A 16,247-nucleotide genomic window follows, 5' to 3' on the forward strand; every position below is an offset into this window, starting at 1 on the left:
TCCCACACCGTGTTGCGCCATTGCTGCCCGCTTTGTGGGATGCTGTGTACTCCTAGGGCCAGCTTCCCTGTCTGGACTGAAGAGATTTCTTCACAGGCATAATGAGCAGCTTTGCTCTGAGCAGGTGTTGTGTGCGCAGACTGCACTCTCCCCATTCAAATCTCTCAGAGCTAGTCATCAGTATCCACAACGTGCCTCTCTCCACACCCTATAAGTACTCCACAGCCTCCCCAAAAATCCCAGATGCTCTCCGACCAAATGGAGAGTCCTGCATCTGACAGAGTCAAATGAACAAATGTGCTGTAGAGTTCCCTGTGTGAAATCCCTGCAAGAAGGGAAACATAACTCATGACACAGCATGTCTGTCCATTTGCTATGGAAAATATGTTTGGTAAGTATCAAGTATCCAAATTTCTGCTTAAGTACACATCCTGGGAGAGCTGTGTATTAACACCAGAGGCAGCTCCCATCACCAAGACAAGTCAGCCTGCTCCAGCAACCTTATTTCCAAAGCATTGATAGTGCAAGCTTATTATTACCGAGTGCGATTTAAACCAGGTCTACACTTCCAAAGAAAGCAGACCTAAGGTACATCAACTCCAGCTACGCTAATCTTGTTGACTTTCTGCAGTCCCTACTGTGGGAGATCAAATGGGGAGTTTCTCCAATCAAGTTTCCTTACTCCTCGTGACTCCATGGAGTACTGGAGTGCCATTAGTGGTTGATTTAGTGGGTCCTTATTAGACCCACTAAATCGAACCTTGGAAGATCAATCTCTGGAGTGTGGCTCTCTGGGTAAGTGGCCTTACACAGAATCAAACAGGCACAGCACCTTACAAAGACAATTCTGCAGCCCAGCCAGGTGGTTTTTATGCTGTAAATCAGATTCAAAACAGCAAGTGAAGACAATAAACAAAGGGAACGGAGAGGAGAGTTACTGTGGTAACTGAGTGGACGGATCTATTGTTACGGTATGCACTGGTTGTGGGAATTCCTCCTTGGTGAGATCTGTGTAAATGCAGAATGGATGTCCAAAATGAAAGTGAAGTATCAGAGGGGTAGCCGTGTTAGTCTGAATCTGCAAAAGCGGCGAGGAGTCTTGTGGCACCTTATAGACTAACTGAAGTGTAGGAGCATAAGCTTTCATGACGAAGTGGGTCTTTGCCCACAAAAGCTTATGCTCCTACACTTCAGTTAGTCTATAAGGTGCCACAGGACTCCTCGCCGCTTTTGCAAAATTAAAGTGAAGTTCCGTATAAAGGAGTGGACCCCGGGGAAGGATTTGAAGGATGAGGTTGATTAGCTGAATTCCAATGCATGGCATATAGAACTAGACAAGATAAAAAGCCATTAAGTCACATTTGGGAGGAGAAGGCAAAGCTCTTAGAGTATGTCTACACTTGCACCCTCTTTCAAGAGAGGGATTCAAATGCAGCTGAGCAGAATTTTAAATCAAGCACGGATTTAAATTTCCCACACTTCATTTGCATAATTGCAGACTGCCACTATTTCGAAATACCCTATTTCGAAATAAACGCTGTGTAGATGCGGTTATTTCGGGAGAAAACCCTTCTTCTGAAATAACCCTTATTCCTCATACGAGGTTTACCGGTTATTTCAGAAGAAAGGTTTTCTCCCGAAATAACTGCGTCTACACAGCGTTTGTTATTTCGAAATAGGGTATTTTGAAATAGCAGTGGTCCACAATTATGCAAATGAAGCGCAGGAAATTCAAATCTGTGCTTCATTTGCAATTTCGCTTACCTGCATTTGCATCCCTCTCTCGAAAGGGGGTGAAAGTGTTGACATATCCTTACTGATTTCAGCACGTGCATATCTGGCCTATAGGGGAACTGAAATGGCAGAACTCAAGCATGCAAAGGGAGTAAAGTGCTATGGGAACAGATAGGTAGGGAGAGGCAGACCAAACACTGCCAGGCTTTGAAAGAGAGGACAGAATTTGAACTGGATTCCAGAGGGGAATGATATTCACTGAGGGGGCTGCACAACAAGAGAATAGGAAAGAGACATTTGCTGGCAGCATGTTGGATAAACGAAGGTACCTTGAGATCTAGATTTTTGGCTCTGTGTGTCCTTAAATAGGACTGATCAGAATTATTTCTAGCAGCACCAAAGTTCTTTTGATAAAGAACAGGACAGACTCAGAGAGCTGGAAGAGACCTCAGGACCTTAAGTCCAGCTCCCTGCCCAAAGCAGGACCAATCCCAACATAAATTAACGTTTGATACCTCTGTAACCTCCAACAGGGGGATTTGAACCTAGGACCTCTGGAACTTAGTGTAGAAGCCTCTACAGCTTGAGCTAAAAGCCACCTGGCTGAGCTATAAAGCTATACATGATTTCATTAAAGTCCACATAACTTTTGCAGGGTCCCAACCATTACTATGTTAGACTGCTGACCTGTTCCTGCAGAGAGCACTCAGTACCAAGCCATACCAATCAGAACTAGTGTAGCCTGGATAAAAGAAACTAACAAAAGTTTCTAGTATTTGCTCTTGGGAGGCCACTCTCTGGAGATTCCCCCATTCTGTTCATCAACATAGCAATGGGAAAAAAGGTTATTCCTGCAGCAGTGAAAAGTATTGCAATCCAGTGTTAGAAAGTTCTTAAGTGTATAAAAACCACCAGCTTACTGAGTATGCCTTCCTCAATCTAAATATTACTCATTATACACTAGGCTATTACTCAGATTTATTTACAGCATGCAATTTTTAAACATTGTTACCTTATAGTTGTGAAACGATGTTCAAGCTATATTGATAAAAGTCTTTTGTTATCCTCAAATATTTAAGATGAAGCATTTTAAAGGTGACCTGAACAGAATGAATACATTAGATCTGTGCTCTTTGTACAAAACAGCTGTGGCAGACTGTTGGCCCTTACCACTCCAGCTGCTGTATTTAAAACAGATTACTACCAATTTTTAAAAATCCTGTTTAAAATTCTTCAGTAACTCCATGGATTATTACCTTGCAGATTGGCAACAAGTAAGGTGAGAGTCTGCCTTCCAATGTTAACCTCAAGACTGTTAAAACCTTTAACTGTATAACCAATTAAATACATAGCTACATCAAACACTTTACTGTGCAAAGCAAAACAAGCCTATTTGTACTAATGAGAGGGTAATATCTTGGAAAGGTGCATTTCATTTTGTGTGAGTGCCAAGATGTGCCTATTAAAAAAGGTATGCAAAACTACTGATTGTGCCAGGCTGGTAAACAAATTTCCCCAGAGTCACATTGTGCCCAAGAAACAAAAAACATTTAAAGTGAAGTCACACCCACCCAAGATACTTCCTTTGATCACTGAGACAAAGGCAAATTATCTGACCTTAAGTCACCCAGCAGATGCTAGCAATTATGCACTTGACTCATGATTTAACTTGTAAGATGGCCAAAGGGGGATAGATCTAGTCAGGAAATTGATAAAACTTCCCCTCTCCAATTAGGCAAGTGCCAGAATAGCCAGACATTTAATTGGCTATTCAGGTGTGCTGTCCATTAAACTGAGCCAGGTTTTGATCTAAAATCTCTTGCCAAGCCTGACCTATGACCAACAATGCTGCAGCACAGGGAATATCTCTTCTCAAGCAATAAAAGCTCAAGGCTTGTGAAATGTGATATGTGTGACTCAGATTTGTATTAAACAAAACGCAAATACTGTGTTGAAAATTCAAAACAACAGACTTCATGGGTGAAGCAAGGCTAAAGATTTACACTCTCCTAACCAAGTCTCCACCTGATTCCAGATCAGACTTTGGAGCAACTGAAACAGACTGCCTCAAAAATTATTTATATCTGTTTTTCACGGATCCCACAATGATGGAAAGGACTTTAGCCCCAGTAACTACCCAGACTGTGGACATGATCAGTACATCTCACCATTGCCCTCCTCACTGTAGTGCTAATATATCAGTATGAAGTGCTCTCAGTCATCCGTGACAGATGTAGTGAGAACATATTTTCATTCTTTTTGCAAAATGAAAGCCAGCCTCAGCTCCTCTAACCTCCAATAGGAAAAACTTAAAAAACAACAAATACTCTTGCAGCACCTTAAAAACTAACAAAACATGTAGACGGTATTATGAGCTTTTGTGGGCACAACGCACATTTGTGCGCGCCCGCCGACAACCTGGGCTGGCCCTGCCCCCGGTGCATGGCAGGCACCAGCCCCAGGCATGCGACACACACCGGCGCCGGGTGCGCAGCCCCGGGGCATATGCGGGCGCTCGGCGCTCAATTGGCGCCGGTGCCTGCCCCGAGCCCACAGCACAAGGTGCTCGGGCAGCCCCAGCCCCGGGGCACATGCTGGCGCTGGGTGCAAGGGCATCCCCATCCCCTGGCGTGCCCCCGGACACGCAGCCCCGCCCTCAGGCCCCAGGCACCCAGGAGCCTCTAAAGGTTGGGGACCACTGAATTAGAGTCTCCATGCTACATGAAGCTGATAGAGAATTTGCAAATTGTTCTTAAGTACCCATTGTTTGGCTTTTTATGTCATTAGGCCGTGGAACGTAGCAGGCCATCCAGCCAATGTCTTTATTCATACCTTTGTGATAGGAATCAAACCTGTAAGTGAAGTTAAGTTCCAATCCAAGATTTCCCTGTGTAATTTGGCTTGTGGAATTGGACAGAATCAGTAAGATGACTTTGAGAGCCATTTAGCGAGTGCCCAGGCAAGTTTATTTCCGTGTTTTTCTTCTTCTCTCCCCACCCCCATCGCTTATTTATTTCAAAACTGGACCTTTAATAACTCCATTCATTTGAAGAAGTAGGTTATGCCCATGAAAGCTCACAATACCATCTATATGTTCTGTTAGTCTTTAAGGTGCTGCTAGACTATGTTGTTTTTTTAAGTTTTTCCAGTTACAGACTAACTTGCCTATCCCTCTAAAGCTCAAAACAGGAGTAAGACAAGTAATTATTTCAGGAATCAGCCTTCCCATTCAAGTGTACAATATTAACGCTCAGCTTATGAATCAGTAATGAATACAACATTGTAAAGATCAGGCAGTGGAAAAGTAGGAACTTGATTCTGGTCACTCAGAAGCAGCAGTCTTATTTCACAAATGGGAAAATGAAGGCATGGGGCAATTAAGTAAATTGTCTAAACTAAGCCACCCAGACAAGCAGTTAGAAATAGAACTCCAAATTTCTACTCAGTTTTGTATTTTAACCACACTCTCTCAAAAATAGATACTTATTTCAGATCACCCATAAAACAAATTCGCCCATTCTGAGAACTCATATCTAGGTTGCAACCATTTTAAAGCAGGACATCTCAGTATGACACCAGGGCTACGTCTAGACTGGCCCCTTCTCCGGAATAGTCATGCAAAGCAGGTAAGTCAGAATAGGGAAATCCGCGGGGGATTCCTTCAAAGTAGGAATAAGAGATCCTCCGGAAAAGGGGGCTTTATTCCGGAGGATCGCGCCAGTCTAGACGCTTTTTTCCGGCTTTTCCCCAAGCCGGAAAAAAAGCGGCAGACATGTTTATTTAAATCCCACGGGGGATATTTAAATCCCCCGCGGATTTCCCTATTCTGACTTACCTGCTTTGCATGACTATTCCGGAGAAGGGGCCAGTCTAGACGTAGTCCAGCAGTATAGGCATTCTAGCCAGAAGTCACTTGAAAAAAACCAGTCCTACATTTCTGTATTATGGGAAGCAGAAGACAGAATCATGGATTTCAATGTCCTTTGCTTTCAAAGTTCCTTTAAAGTCTGCACACAGAACAGCAAATGTGCAGAAGAGATAAATCCAGATGAAGTTAATAAATTGCTTTCAGTTGTTTGGAATGGTTATAAAGCACCATTTAGGCCAATGAAAGCATGTGTGTGGTTGGAGTCTGAAGCTCCTTACTGTGAGAAAGGGTAATTTATATAGTAAATGCACAAGTGTGGGGCTCAGGAAATCTGGGTTCCACTGTATAGCAGCCTGAAACACCATCTAAATTAGTCTCTTCGTGAATTAGATGACTACACCATTCACTGTAAAAGAAGCATTCATCCCATTGGTAGACACACTGCTATTGAAAGTCACAAGGTATTTCTAAAATGTTCACAAAAAAATCAATATCCCCACACTAATTGGGATTGCTAAGTATTCCACCATCAGTGGGCTTGCAAGGATATCCCTTGATTTCCTTGCAACGGGAATAGCCATTCCAATGAGAGAATAGAAGTATGTCACAGAGCTAATTCAAAATGATAGAGGGCATGTTAGAACACAAATGTGCATTTTCTCTACACTGATCCACAGACATGGATTAGAGAGAGTTCTCAGAACCTTCTATAGCAAGGGCTGTCACATGGGGCGCTGACGCTTGTTCTCCCTTGCCGCTATGGGAATGGCTCTGGACTAGATGGACGAGCTCTCTCATATGGGATAGGCTAAGAACCACTGTTCTACTCAAACCAAGAATGAACACGAGTCAGTAAAATCCACTGGAAACATCCTTTGGAATTAAGAAAAACTTGACTACAGAGGCTTAAAATGTGTTTATTTCGGTTTCTTTGGTTTAAGTTTTTTCTGTAGCTTCACTGTCTTCTTGGTCTTTGGAGCAGTGCTCTTTACACTTGCTGGAGGCAGTTTGATGGTTATTTCTTCTTCATCACTTTCTGCTGTTTGTGATTTCCGACGCTCAAGTGTTGTGGGTGTACATGCTGGGGTGGGGGCCTAGAAAAACAAAATAAGGCAGTTACTATTAGCCACACAGGTTCCCTAACAACCATGTCCTATGTGACATCAAGCCCATCTGCCAAAAAGATTTCGAGTAAGAAAGCTTTCCAGTTTACAAATGATTCTAAATAGATGAGTCAATTTTTGCATATTCAAATAGATGTGTTTTTTAGCAATGGTGTAGGGGAAATACAAATTAGATTTTTATTCCCTTGAACAAATGTCACAAGTTTCTCTAGTTTTTATGCATTAAAATAATTATTCCTTGATTCAACAGGTTAACTAAGCAAAAATACAAATAAACGGAAGGTATCACAACAAATGTAAAGAGATTTTAATACCAGAGATATTACTCCCTTGTAAATCCAGTCGAGTAGAAATTAACAATGACAATATTTTTAAAACAATCCATTTCTATGTGCATTCAGATTTCTTATTTTACAAGTCCTTCAAATATCTGCCTCTGCTTTTTTCAGGAGACAAGCCAACTCCAACCCAATTATCCATAATTACCACACACTGCTGTTACCTGCTGTGACACTTGCATTCAACCCCTCACCTACACAGCTGGATCTTTTCAGGTGTACATTCAAATGGAGAAGTGAGAGGTGCAGCATTTAAAACTCTCATTCTGACAGGTCAAAGCAGTAGGTGAAAGTATGGTGGTTATCGACGATTAGCCTGATACAATTTGTCATGACAGTGACTCGGTAATGAGCTAGACATCTTCCTGTCACCCTCCTATTTGTGCGCATAGGAACACGCCTGTGTGTGACTTCTTTTAACAGGAGGGGGAAAGGTGGAGACTGTTGCACTGCAGCCACATGATCCTTGATGGACAGAAAGCCCAAGTCCAATGGCACAGAATCCACGATGATTGGGAGTCTCCTGTCCACTGCAGCCTTCATCCACCTTCACAGCGGTTGTAGCATTACCCTTGCTATCCTCCGCCTGTTCTGCTGTTGAGGACTTTTAGGATTGTTCTTCGTTGGGTCCCCCCCTTGACCTTGCTGCCATGGGTGACCCCGCTGGGAGTGAAAAACTCCCTACGGTATCGCTCTTGGGTTCATTGGAACGCACAAGCCCTCTCACCACGGTGACGATACAATTAGTCGATAGGTGACGATACAATTAGTCGATAGGACCGCTCTGCAGAGCTGAAGCAGGGGTAGCTCCAGGAACTAGCTTGAGCTGGGACTGAGTAGTCCTAGCTCGTGCCAGCTCCAGGAGCCACCCACGTTGCGGCTCTGCATTTGAAATGCAGTAAGAGCTACTGGGTGCAGTGATCAGCTCGAGCCGAGACCAGCAGCCTTTGTTTACAGCAGACAGTCCTGTCCACTGCAAACAGGTGCTGCTGCCGGAGCAGACGCTGTTCAGGATGGCCATGTCTGGCTGTGGGCAGAGGCTGTTCCCACTGGCCCCATGCTCCCTGCGGCACTTCTGCTTTTGAAATGTACAAGAGCCTTAAAAGGCTGAAGTGCCGCAGTGGGAACCAGCATAAGTGGGAACTGAAATAGTCCCCACTAGTGCCGTTTCCCCACTGTGCCTCTACCCCCTCACAGAGCCGGTGCTGAGGGAAGCCAGCTTTTAAAGCTGGCTCCCCCCAGCATCGGCTCCTACTCCCTCCCTTGCTGCCTTTCTCTGACAGAGGTGGCGGTAGGTGGGAAAGCGACTAGTGGAGTCAGTACTTGACTATCCGATAAGCACTAGTCACTTACATCCCTAGGTGAAACCTCAATGTTCTTTGGACTCAACATATGTGGAATCTCATGCACGGAAATCTGACCCTTCTGATCACCACTATTCCTTTTACATGGCCAATGGAGGCTCCCAAATCTTTTAGCTTATTTATGCCTGATTAGCAGATTGCCAGGCCTGATTTACGTTAGGAAATTTTACTGGCAAAACAGTCCTTCTGTTGGCTCACGCTTCCATTCACACAATTCTGAGTCTTGCTGAGAAACACTCCACGTTTGCTTGCATAATTATTGCCATTTCCTTAAGTGAAATAAACCATCTGTTGGCACAGATCTGTTGGCACAGCGTTAGCGTGGACACACACACATAGCTGTACAAGTATTAGGGATGTTAAAAAATGGTTATTATTGTAACTGTGTAACTGCTAAAAACTTTCACGCTGGCTCCCTCGGAGCGGGATCTGTAGCCAGCACACTCCTGGCTGCCGGCCCCACTCCCAGGGAGCTGGCTTTTAAGCTGGCTCCCACGCGTACCAGTTCTGACCTACCACCCCACTCCCAGGGAGCCAGCGTGGAACCGTTTGGGTAGCTGATAAGGTCATGTTTATCAGTTATCCATTTAAATCAGGGGTTCCCAAACTTTTTGACACAGGGACCAGTAAATCTAATCGCGAACTTTTGGAGGACTGGTAACGTTCATTTGCAATATTCATTAATCAAATGATGAACATTCAAATAAGTTGTTTCTGGTCCTCCCAAAACCCCCAGTGCCAGCTTTAGCAAAGCTTTTGATATGGTCACCCACAATATTCTTGCTAGCAAGTTAAGGAATATGGATTGGATAAATGGACTGTAAGACAGACAGAAAGCTGGTTAGACCAGGGTTTTCCAAACTTTTTACTTTAGTTGGAACCCTTTCTTTTTTTCAATACTGTTTTTTGCAGCCCAAAAATATTAACACATAAAAAACAAACTGAGAAAATACCAAACATATAACACGTCTGGTATTTTCTCATTAGCTAAGTTTTATTATTACTAGATGTATCAGTTTGTAGTCTCGAACTGCCTGGCTGGTAAATATGCTCAGGCTGCATGAGTGTGTCTACCAGCCAGACAGTTCGCAACTACTCGAGGGGGAGTGTGTGTGGGGGAACACTAGAATCCCTGGGCTAGACTAACTCGTGCTTTGTGCAGGGGGGAAGGGGCCAGCTCCCCGATATCTGCCAGGTCAGTCTCGCCGCCCCCCGCCCCTGGACAGCTCCAGTTCCCCCAACCCTCCCCGGACAGCCAGTTCTCCCCCACTTCTCCTTCCAATCTCCCTTGGCCAGCCCCGCTGCCCGCGTCCAGCCCCACTTCCGGCGGCCGCATCTCCCCCGCCCCTCCATCTTCCCCAGCCAGCTCCCTACCCCACACTTTGTGCCCCCCAGCAGCCCTGCTTCCATCGGCCCCCCAATCTCCTTGGCCTGCCCCGATTCCCCCGTCCAGTGCTGCTTCCAGTGGCCAGCTCTCCCCTTCTCCTCCCCCCGCCCCCTCTAGCTAGGACTCTGCCGGGAGCCGGAACATCCGTCTGCAGACTCCGCCCAGGCTGGCTGAGGGCTTGGGGGACCCGGCACCACACGGGCACTCCAGGAGCACAGAACACCCCGGCAACCACGCTGAGGCCCAGTAGTTTTTTCCTGCTGCCCGGTATCGGGCCGCGGCCCATAGTTTTGGAAACGCTTATTTAAATGATTACACTCTCATATCCCTAACAAGTATGAACAGTCCGCCAGCAATTTCCTCTAAAATAATGTAACTTTTTCTAACAATGAACTGTTAGAGAAGAGACCGGAGCTGCTGTGTGCCTTGCTTCATCCATATTTGGAGAAACAAGTGGCAAACAGCATGTAAAAGAGCAGTAGATAATGGGACAGAACAGGAAGTTGTGGAATTCAAGCTCAATTTCCCACAGTCCTTTTAGAGGAATGAAGGTATCTCACTGTATACAGCAACCACCCCACAATACAGAGTGTAAACATCAAGCCAGAAGCTGGTCTGAGAACACCAGGATGCCTCCCTGCAGTCCAACATGCATTTTAATGACAGATGGACATGATGCGCAAGCAGACATTTATCATTCTTATCAGTAACATAGCAAAACTTTGGCTGGTAAAATTTTCTAGCATAGATAACACTGAAAATCTCTGCTTTTGCAAACAAGGCATGCTGCCTTCCATTCTAAAGTGTGCACTCGAACTCACACTGCAACTTTTATTGCTACATAGTCAGTCTCTCGCCTGCACACCAGGGGGCTCAAGAAGGTAACACAGGGAAACCAGAGTAACCATTCAAGTGTCTGAAGAACACATGCTAATGCCTTTAGACTGCATGAAACCCACTGAGATCAGCTGAATCTTACCTGGCTGTCCACAGACACGTTCAGGTTTGAGTCTGAAACATTTTTTTTCTTTTGAGGCATCTGTGCGGCCTATGAAAATAAATATATCAAGCAGTTCATTACAGAGAATTGCCTTCTGATGCAAAGTTAGAGATTCTCCTAACAGTCTACAGCCTTCTTCCCTTCAGTTATAAAATCTTTACTGATTCAAACCTTATTGTTGCAGTAAATTTGACTTCTGTAGCATGACAGGCTATTTGGTGTATACCTCCACCACACAGCCACAGAAATAAGAGAACCCTCAGGGTATCTTGTATATCTCCTGACAACTAGTGATGTTAAGTAGCAGTTAATTGGCTAATCGAGTAGTTGATGGAATTTCCAACAACTACTCAACTAGTCGATAAGGAAGGGCATTTTCAGCGCTCACTCCCAGCTCACAGCACAACCTTCCGCTGCTGCTCTGGTCCTGGGTCTCAGCAGAACCCCCTCCTCCCACCACTCTGCATTTTAAAGGGATTGGAAACTGGCATGAGAGGACACTGGTTGAATCCCTGGTCCCAGCACTCGCGCTGGCTTCCTGTCCTTTTAAAAATGCAGAGCGGCAGCAGGGAGAGGGAGGGAGGGAAGAGCTGTGCTGAGACCAGGCATTCAGTCAGTGTTCTCTTGCACGGCTTCCAGTCCCTTTAACAATGCAGAGCGGCAGCAGGAGGAGGGGAGGGTTGTGCTGAGACCTGGGAGTCAGCAAGCATCCTCTGCGCAAGCTTCCCTGTCCCTTTAATAGGACAGAGCAGCAGGGAGGTGGGAAGGAATGACCAAGTAGTCAATAGTGCTACCCGATAAGCAGGAGCTTATCAATGAGTTGACTACTTGTTTACATCTTTACTGACAATGTGACTGGACCCTACAATATTTAAGTATTTCATCCCACTGCTTTGTAAACATAGTATTCTAGGAATAAGGATGGTCTAATGGTTAAGGCAGTAGCCTGGTACTTGGAATACTTGGCTTCCCTACTCTGCCACTGGTTTCCTGTGTGACTTTGAGCAAGTCACTTATTCTGGCTTTACTTCGGATCTATAGAACAGGGATAAAGAGCACTTCTGTACTTGAGGAGTGGCATGCAAACATTAAAAACTGTGAGGTGCTCAGGTCCTATGGCAGGTATCTTGGATAGATAAGTAGTGGAAAACAGCAAACAACACAAATCAAAGATAACTTTTCAGGTCAGTCACTGTCCTATTAAACAAGTATATCTCAAAGACATTTCTCTAAGAAAGCAAGAACAAGGCTTCATTTACACTACCACTTCTGTCAGTAAAACTTCTGTCGGTCAGGCTGTGAAAAAACAGCCCTTTGTCCTTCCAGCAAAGACTGGCTACAGGGGTGACCTTACGCAGCACACTTGTAGTGATACAGCGGTGCCACTTTAAGGTCTGTAGTGTAGACATAGTCCAAGTCTGGCAGAACACACAATCCTCTATTTCTATGAGCTCTCACCTCCTCACTGTGATTTAGGCTCTATACCAATCTCCAGATTCAATGTAACATTCTTAGATCGGTTACGTATAATGGATGTAACACCAGCTCATATTTAGCACAATCTCAGACACAAACTTTCAATTTAATACGTGACCGAGCCACCACCATAGCGTTCACTTACAAATCCAGGAAAGTCGTAATCTATTCCCTTCTCAGCCAGCCTTTTTCGTAACCGTTTTTCATTCTTTAGTAGTCTCTCTGTCATCCTCGTCTTCTCTTGGGGTGTTCGTTTCTTGTTATATCTCTTGACTGCTGGATGTGATGGCTTCCTAAATGACTTCTCACTGCCTCTGAAGAGGTTTTCATGGACCTTTTCAGGTGGCATAAATTCACCTGTCAAAGCATATCATACCAGATCAACAGTTAAGAAGATAAAAATGGCCATATTGGGTCAGACCAATGGTCCATCTAGCCCAGTATTGTGCTTTCTGATAGTTGCCAGTGCCAGAGGAAAAACAGAACAGGGCAGTGACCTTCAACCTTTTCTCATTTGTGGACTAGGGATGTAAGCGAGTAGTCACCTACCCACAACCCCCCCTCCCTTGATGCCTGTGTATCAGAGGCAGTGGAGGGAAGAGGAGAGGGAAAACAGGAGCCAGTGCTGGGGGGAGCCAACTTAAAATAAAAATAAATAAAATTTCCCTGGCTTCCCAGGAAACAATACGCTCACATGTCCATATTTCCCTAGCTCACCAGTGTCCCATATACTCACACTTTAGGAGTCTTTCACAGAATAGGTAGTTGTTCATGGTATCTGCTACAATCTTAGCGACTTCATCTGATTCAAACTCTACAAATCCATAGCCTTTGCTGTTTCCAGTCTGCGAATGACAATGGTATCAGAAATCTAGATTATGTTTACACGTAATGTCTAAGAATTACACTGGATTGTTTTTTCAGGCTGCAAGGGTCATATTCTGTTCTCAGATTATAATATACAATTCACAGTAAACTAGGTAAGCATTACACATGTCTTAGGGCAGACTTAGTCCGTGACATACAAAATGCACTGTCCCTCCTGTTATATTCATTCAGAATTCTACACTGGATTTAGACTACTCTGATAACATTTCTCATTTATGTATGTTTAGTTCTGATGAAAGGGACTAGATTAAGAGCAGTAGAGTGGGGCCTCTGTTTATCTACAGAAGTAGGGGAAATTTCCTCACAGCACCTATTTGTCTCAATCCTTTTCTGGAATGAGCACCTTTTGCCATAGCATAAAATGGCCAGTTATTTTTCCCTCTTTTGATATTGTCAACAGGGATTCCACCCTAAGTGATATTTCTACACTACAAAATGGACAAAACTAATAACTTGTTACTTATAAGTCAATTATGGACTTCAAAAAACAGTTATCTTAACTACCAGATCTGGATTCAAACCAGTAACTGAAAGGTTTTAAAGACTACGACCAAAGTTTTATCAGCCTCTAGAACAAGACATTTATTATAAACATCCAAGTAAAAGTCTGCTTCTCAGATGGTAAAGTTTGTGAAACCAATTAATGGCTTTAGGATTTGGAATTGGGGTGAGGATCCTGAATTCCTGTAGAGCAAACAATTGTGTGTGTTGTGAGAGTCTATCATCATTTCCAGAATAGATGATTGGAACACAAGAGCAGGGCTCTTTCAGGCTCTCTCATACCCTGGTATAAATTGCAGCTGATCTTTAAAGACCAGGTTTTGGATGGACTGAAGGCAAAGAAGGCCAGAGAGAAGGTTGCAGCAATCAGTATTGGAGAAAGAGACACAGAAAAGTGTTTTAGCCTTTGAGATAGCAAATAATTGGATTTTAGAAATGTTGTGCAAGTTGCAGAACTTGGTAACACCCTAGCAATGTGGTGAGGAGTGAGATTAAGGACTGAGAGGGTGTCCCAACGATTAATCCAAGGGTCAGAGACTCAAAAATTATGACAACGGTGGTGTTATCCATCCCAATAGAGAGACAAAAATAATTTAGGAGAAAACATAGTTCAGTTTGACCACTATTTCCTACATCTCAATGTGGAACAACAGGCCCGTGAACTAAGTTCAGGGAAAGTGTAATAAAAAATAAAACTGAGACCACCAGTATACCAATAACCTCTGGCCAATAGTTACTTCTAATTGGGAAAGTAAGTAAATAGGAGAATAGGGGAGGAGGCAAAAGTCAGCAATAACTGCAATTAGGAAGCCAGACAATTCCAAGCAGTTAAGATTCTTACCTTTTTACTTCTTGAAATACGAAGTCTGGTGACTGTTCCAAACTGGCTGAAGTACTCCTGGAGTTGTGGCTCGAAAAGGCCCCTAGGGATGTGCCCTAAATAAATTACACCAGGAGTCAGCTTCTCATGCTGTGAATATGAAAAGAATGGGTAACATTAAAAAACAGGAATATTCACGCGCATTTACCACCTTAAACACAAAGAGCCAAAAGACCACCAATTTGGAATCAGTACAGTAACTTCTAGTTCAAGGGTGGACAAATTACAGCCTGTGGGCTGCATCTGATCCACCAAGCCACTGCAACCTGCCTGCAGTCCAGTAGGAGCCACAGGAAGGCTCCCTGCCTGCCCCACCTCTACATGCCACTCAAAGCAGCTGGTTGCAGGGGCCATGTGCTTCTGAGTGCCAGGAGCTGGGAGAGGGGTGGTGAAGGGTGACAGGCTTTGCATGCTGCTTCTGCCCACAGCACAATCTCACAGCTGCTATTGGCTATAAACCACCCAATGGGAAATGCATAAGCCATGTTCACAGTGCAGGCAGCATGTTAAATATCCCCCCTCCCCATGGCTGTCAGAGAAGCACATGGCCCCCCATGACCAGCAACTTCGAGTGGCATATGAGGGAGTAGAAGGCAGGGAGCCTGCCTGAGGGACTTGCTGTGCTTAGGTAGGCACTTCCTGGCCAGAGCCTGCATGTGGCACCCCAACCCAATGCTCCCCTTTCCGCGCCCATGCCCCAGGTTATAACTCAAACCCCCTGCACACCCATTCCTACACCCATGAAAAAGTTAACTGGTTAAACAATATGTTTAACCAGTTAACCATGGAGTCCTGGGGTCCTGCAGGCAGGGAGGCTTGCTTCAGTGAGCCCTGCTGTGCTCAGGAAGGGGAGGACTTGCTCCAGGCAGGCCCGGCCCTCCAGTTATCAGGTAAGCATGCTGGGAAGGCTAATGTTTACCTGGTAACCAGTTAACCTTTTATATCCCTATGGCAGACGCTGCAACCCGATCCCCTTCCCCAGATGCCAATCCAAAGCCCCGCACTCCTGCCCCGTGTCACAGCCTTGTCCCGGACTCAGCACCCCCCGCTCCCCTCCCCTCCCGGTCGGAGTCCTCTCCCAGACCCCCTGGCGCGCGCCAAGCCCTTCCTCCGAGCTGGGAGCGGCCCCCCCCGGGGCGCGAGTCTCTCAGTCCCACCACGAGCCCATCGGGGCCCGCGCGTGTTGGGGGCGCTCCGCGGCCGGCAGCCCCGCCCCCCCGCAGGCGGGACCCGGGCTCTCACCTTGGCGGCCCGGCCGGCGCGGACGCGCAGCACCTTGTCCTGGAACTCGCGCTGCTGCTGCGGGTCCAGGGAGAGGAGCGGGAGCGCGGCCGAGGGCCCCGCGGCCGCCATGCCGCGCGCTCACTCTGCCCCCACGCCGGGAGCGCGGCCCCGTCACTTCCGCTTCCGGGTCCCGCCACGGGAAGTGTCCCCCCCCCAGCCAACTTCCGCCCGCTCAGCGGCCAGGCCCAGACGTAGGGCCACAGCGACCTCTGGCGGACAGAGCTTGCCTGCTGGGACAACTGCTACTGCCGCTCCCCTCCCCCCCCCCCGCCACAGGCCAGACAGCCGGGTCCCCTCCCCGGGGGCCTGGTTTCGGTGCGGTCCGAGCAGAAGTGCGGGACCCGGGGCATGAATGGAGCTGGGCAGGAGCCAGGCAAGCCCCTGGGAGGGTTGTTCCCTGGAG

At 45.9% G+C, this 16,247-nt stretch overlaps 1 protein-coding gene across 1 annotated transcript; it reads right to left on the reverse strand.

Moving 5' to 3' along the window:
- Positions 1 to 6,499: 6,499 nt before the first annotated feature.
- On the reverse strand, positions 6,500 to 15,966 carry NIFK (nucleolar protein interacting with the FHA domain of MKI67). The gene is made up of 6 exons (XM_075933100.2): positions 15,803 to 15,966; positions 14,522 to 14,650; positions 13,028 to 13,136; positions 12,437 to 12,648; positions 10,795 to 10,863; positions 6,500 to 6,696 (listed from the first exon to the last, which is right to left on the reverse strand). The coding sequence occupies exons 1-6, from the start codon at positions 15,911 to 15,913 to the stop codon at positions 6,520 to 6,522; spliced, it is 807 nt and encodes a 268-aa protein (XP_075789215.2). The 5' UTR covers positions 15,914 to 15,966; the 3' UTR covers positions 6,500 to 6,519.
- Positions 15,967 to 16,247: the final 281 nt, after the last annotated feature.

Source organism: Pelodiscus sinensis, chromosome 7 (genome assembly GCF_052426305.1).
Source record: "Pelodiscus sinensis isolate ZL-2025 chromosome 7, ASM5242630v1, whole genome shotgun sequence".
NCBI lineage: Eukaryota > Metazoa > Chordata > Testudines > Trionychidae > Pelodiscus > Pelodiscus sinensis.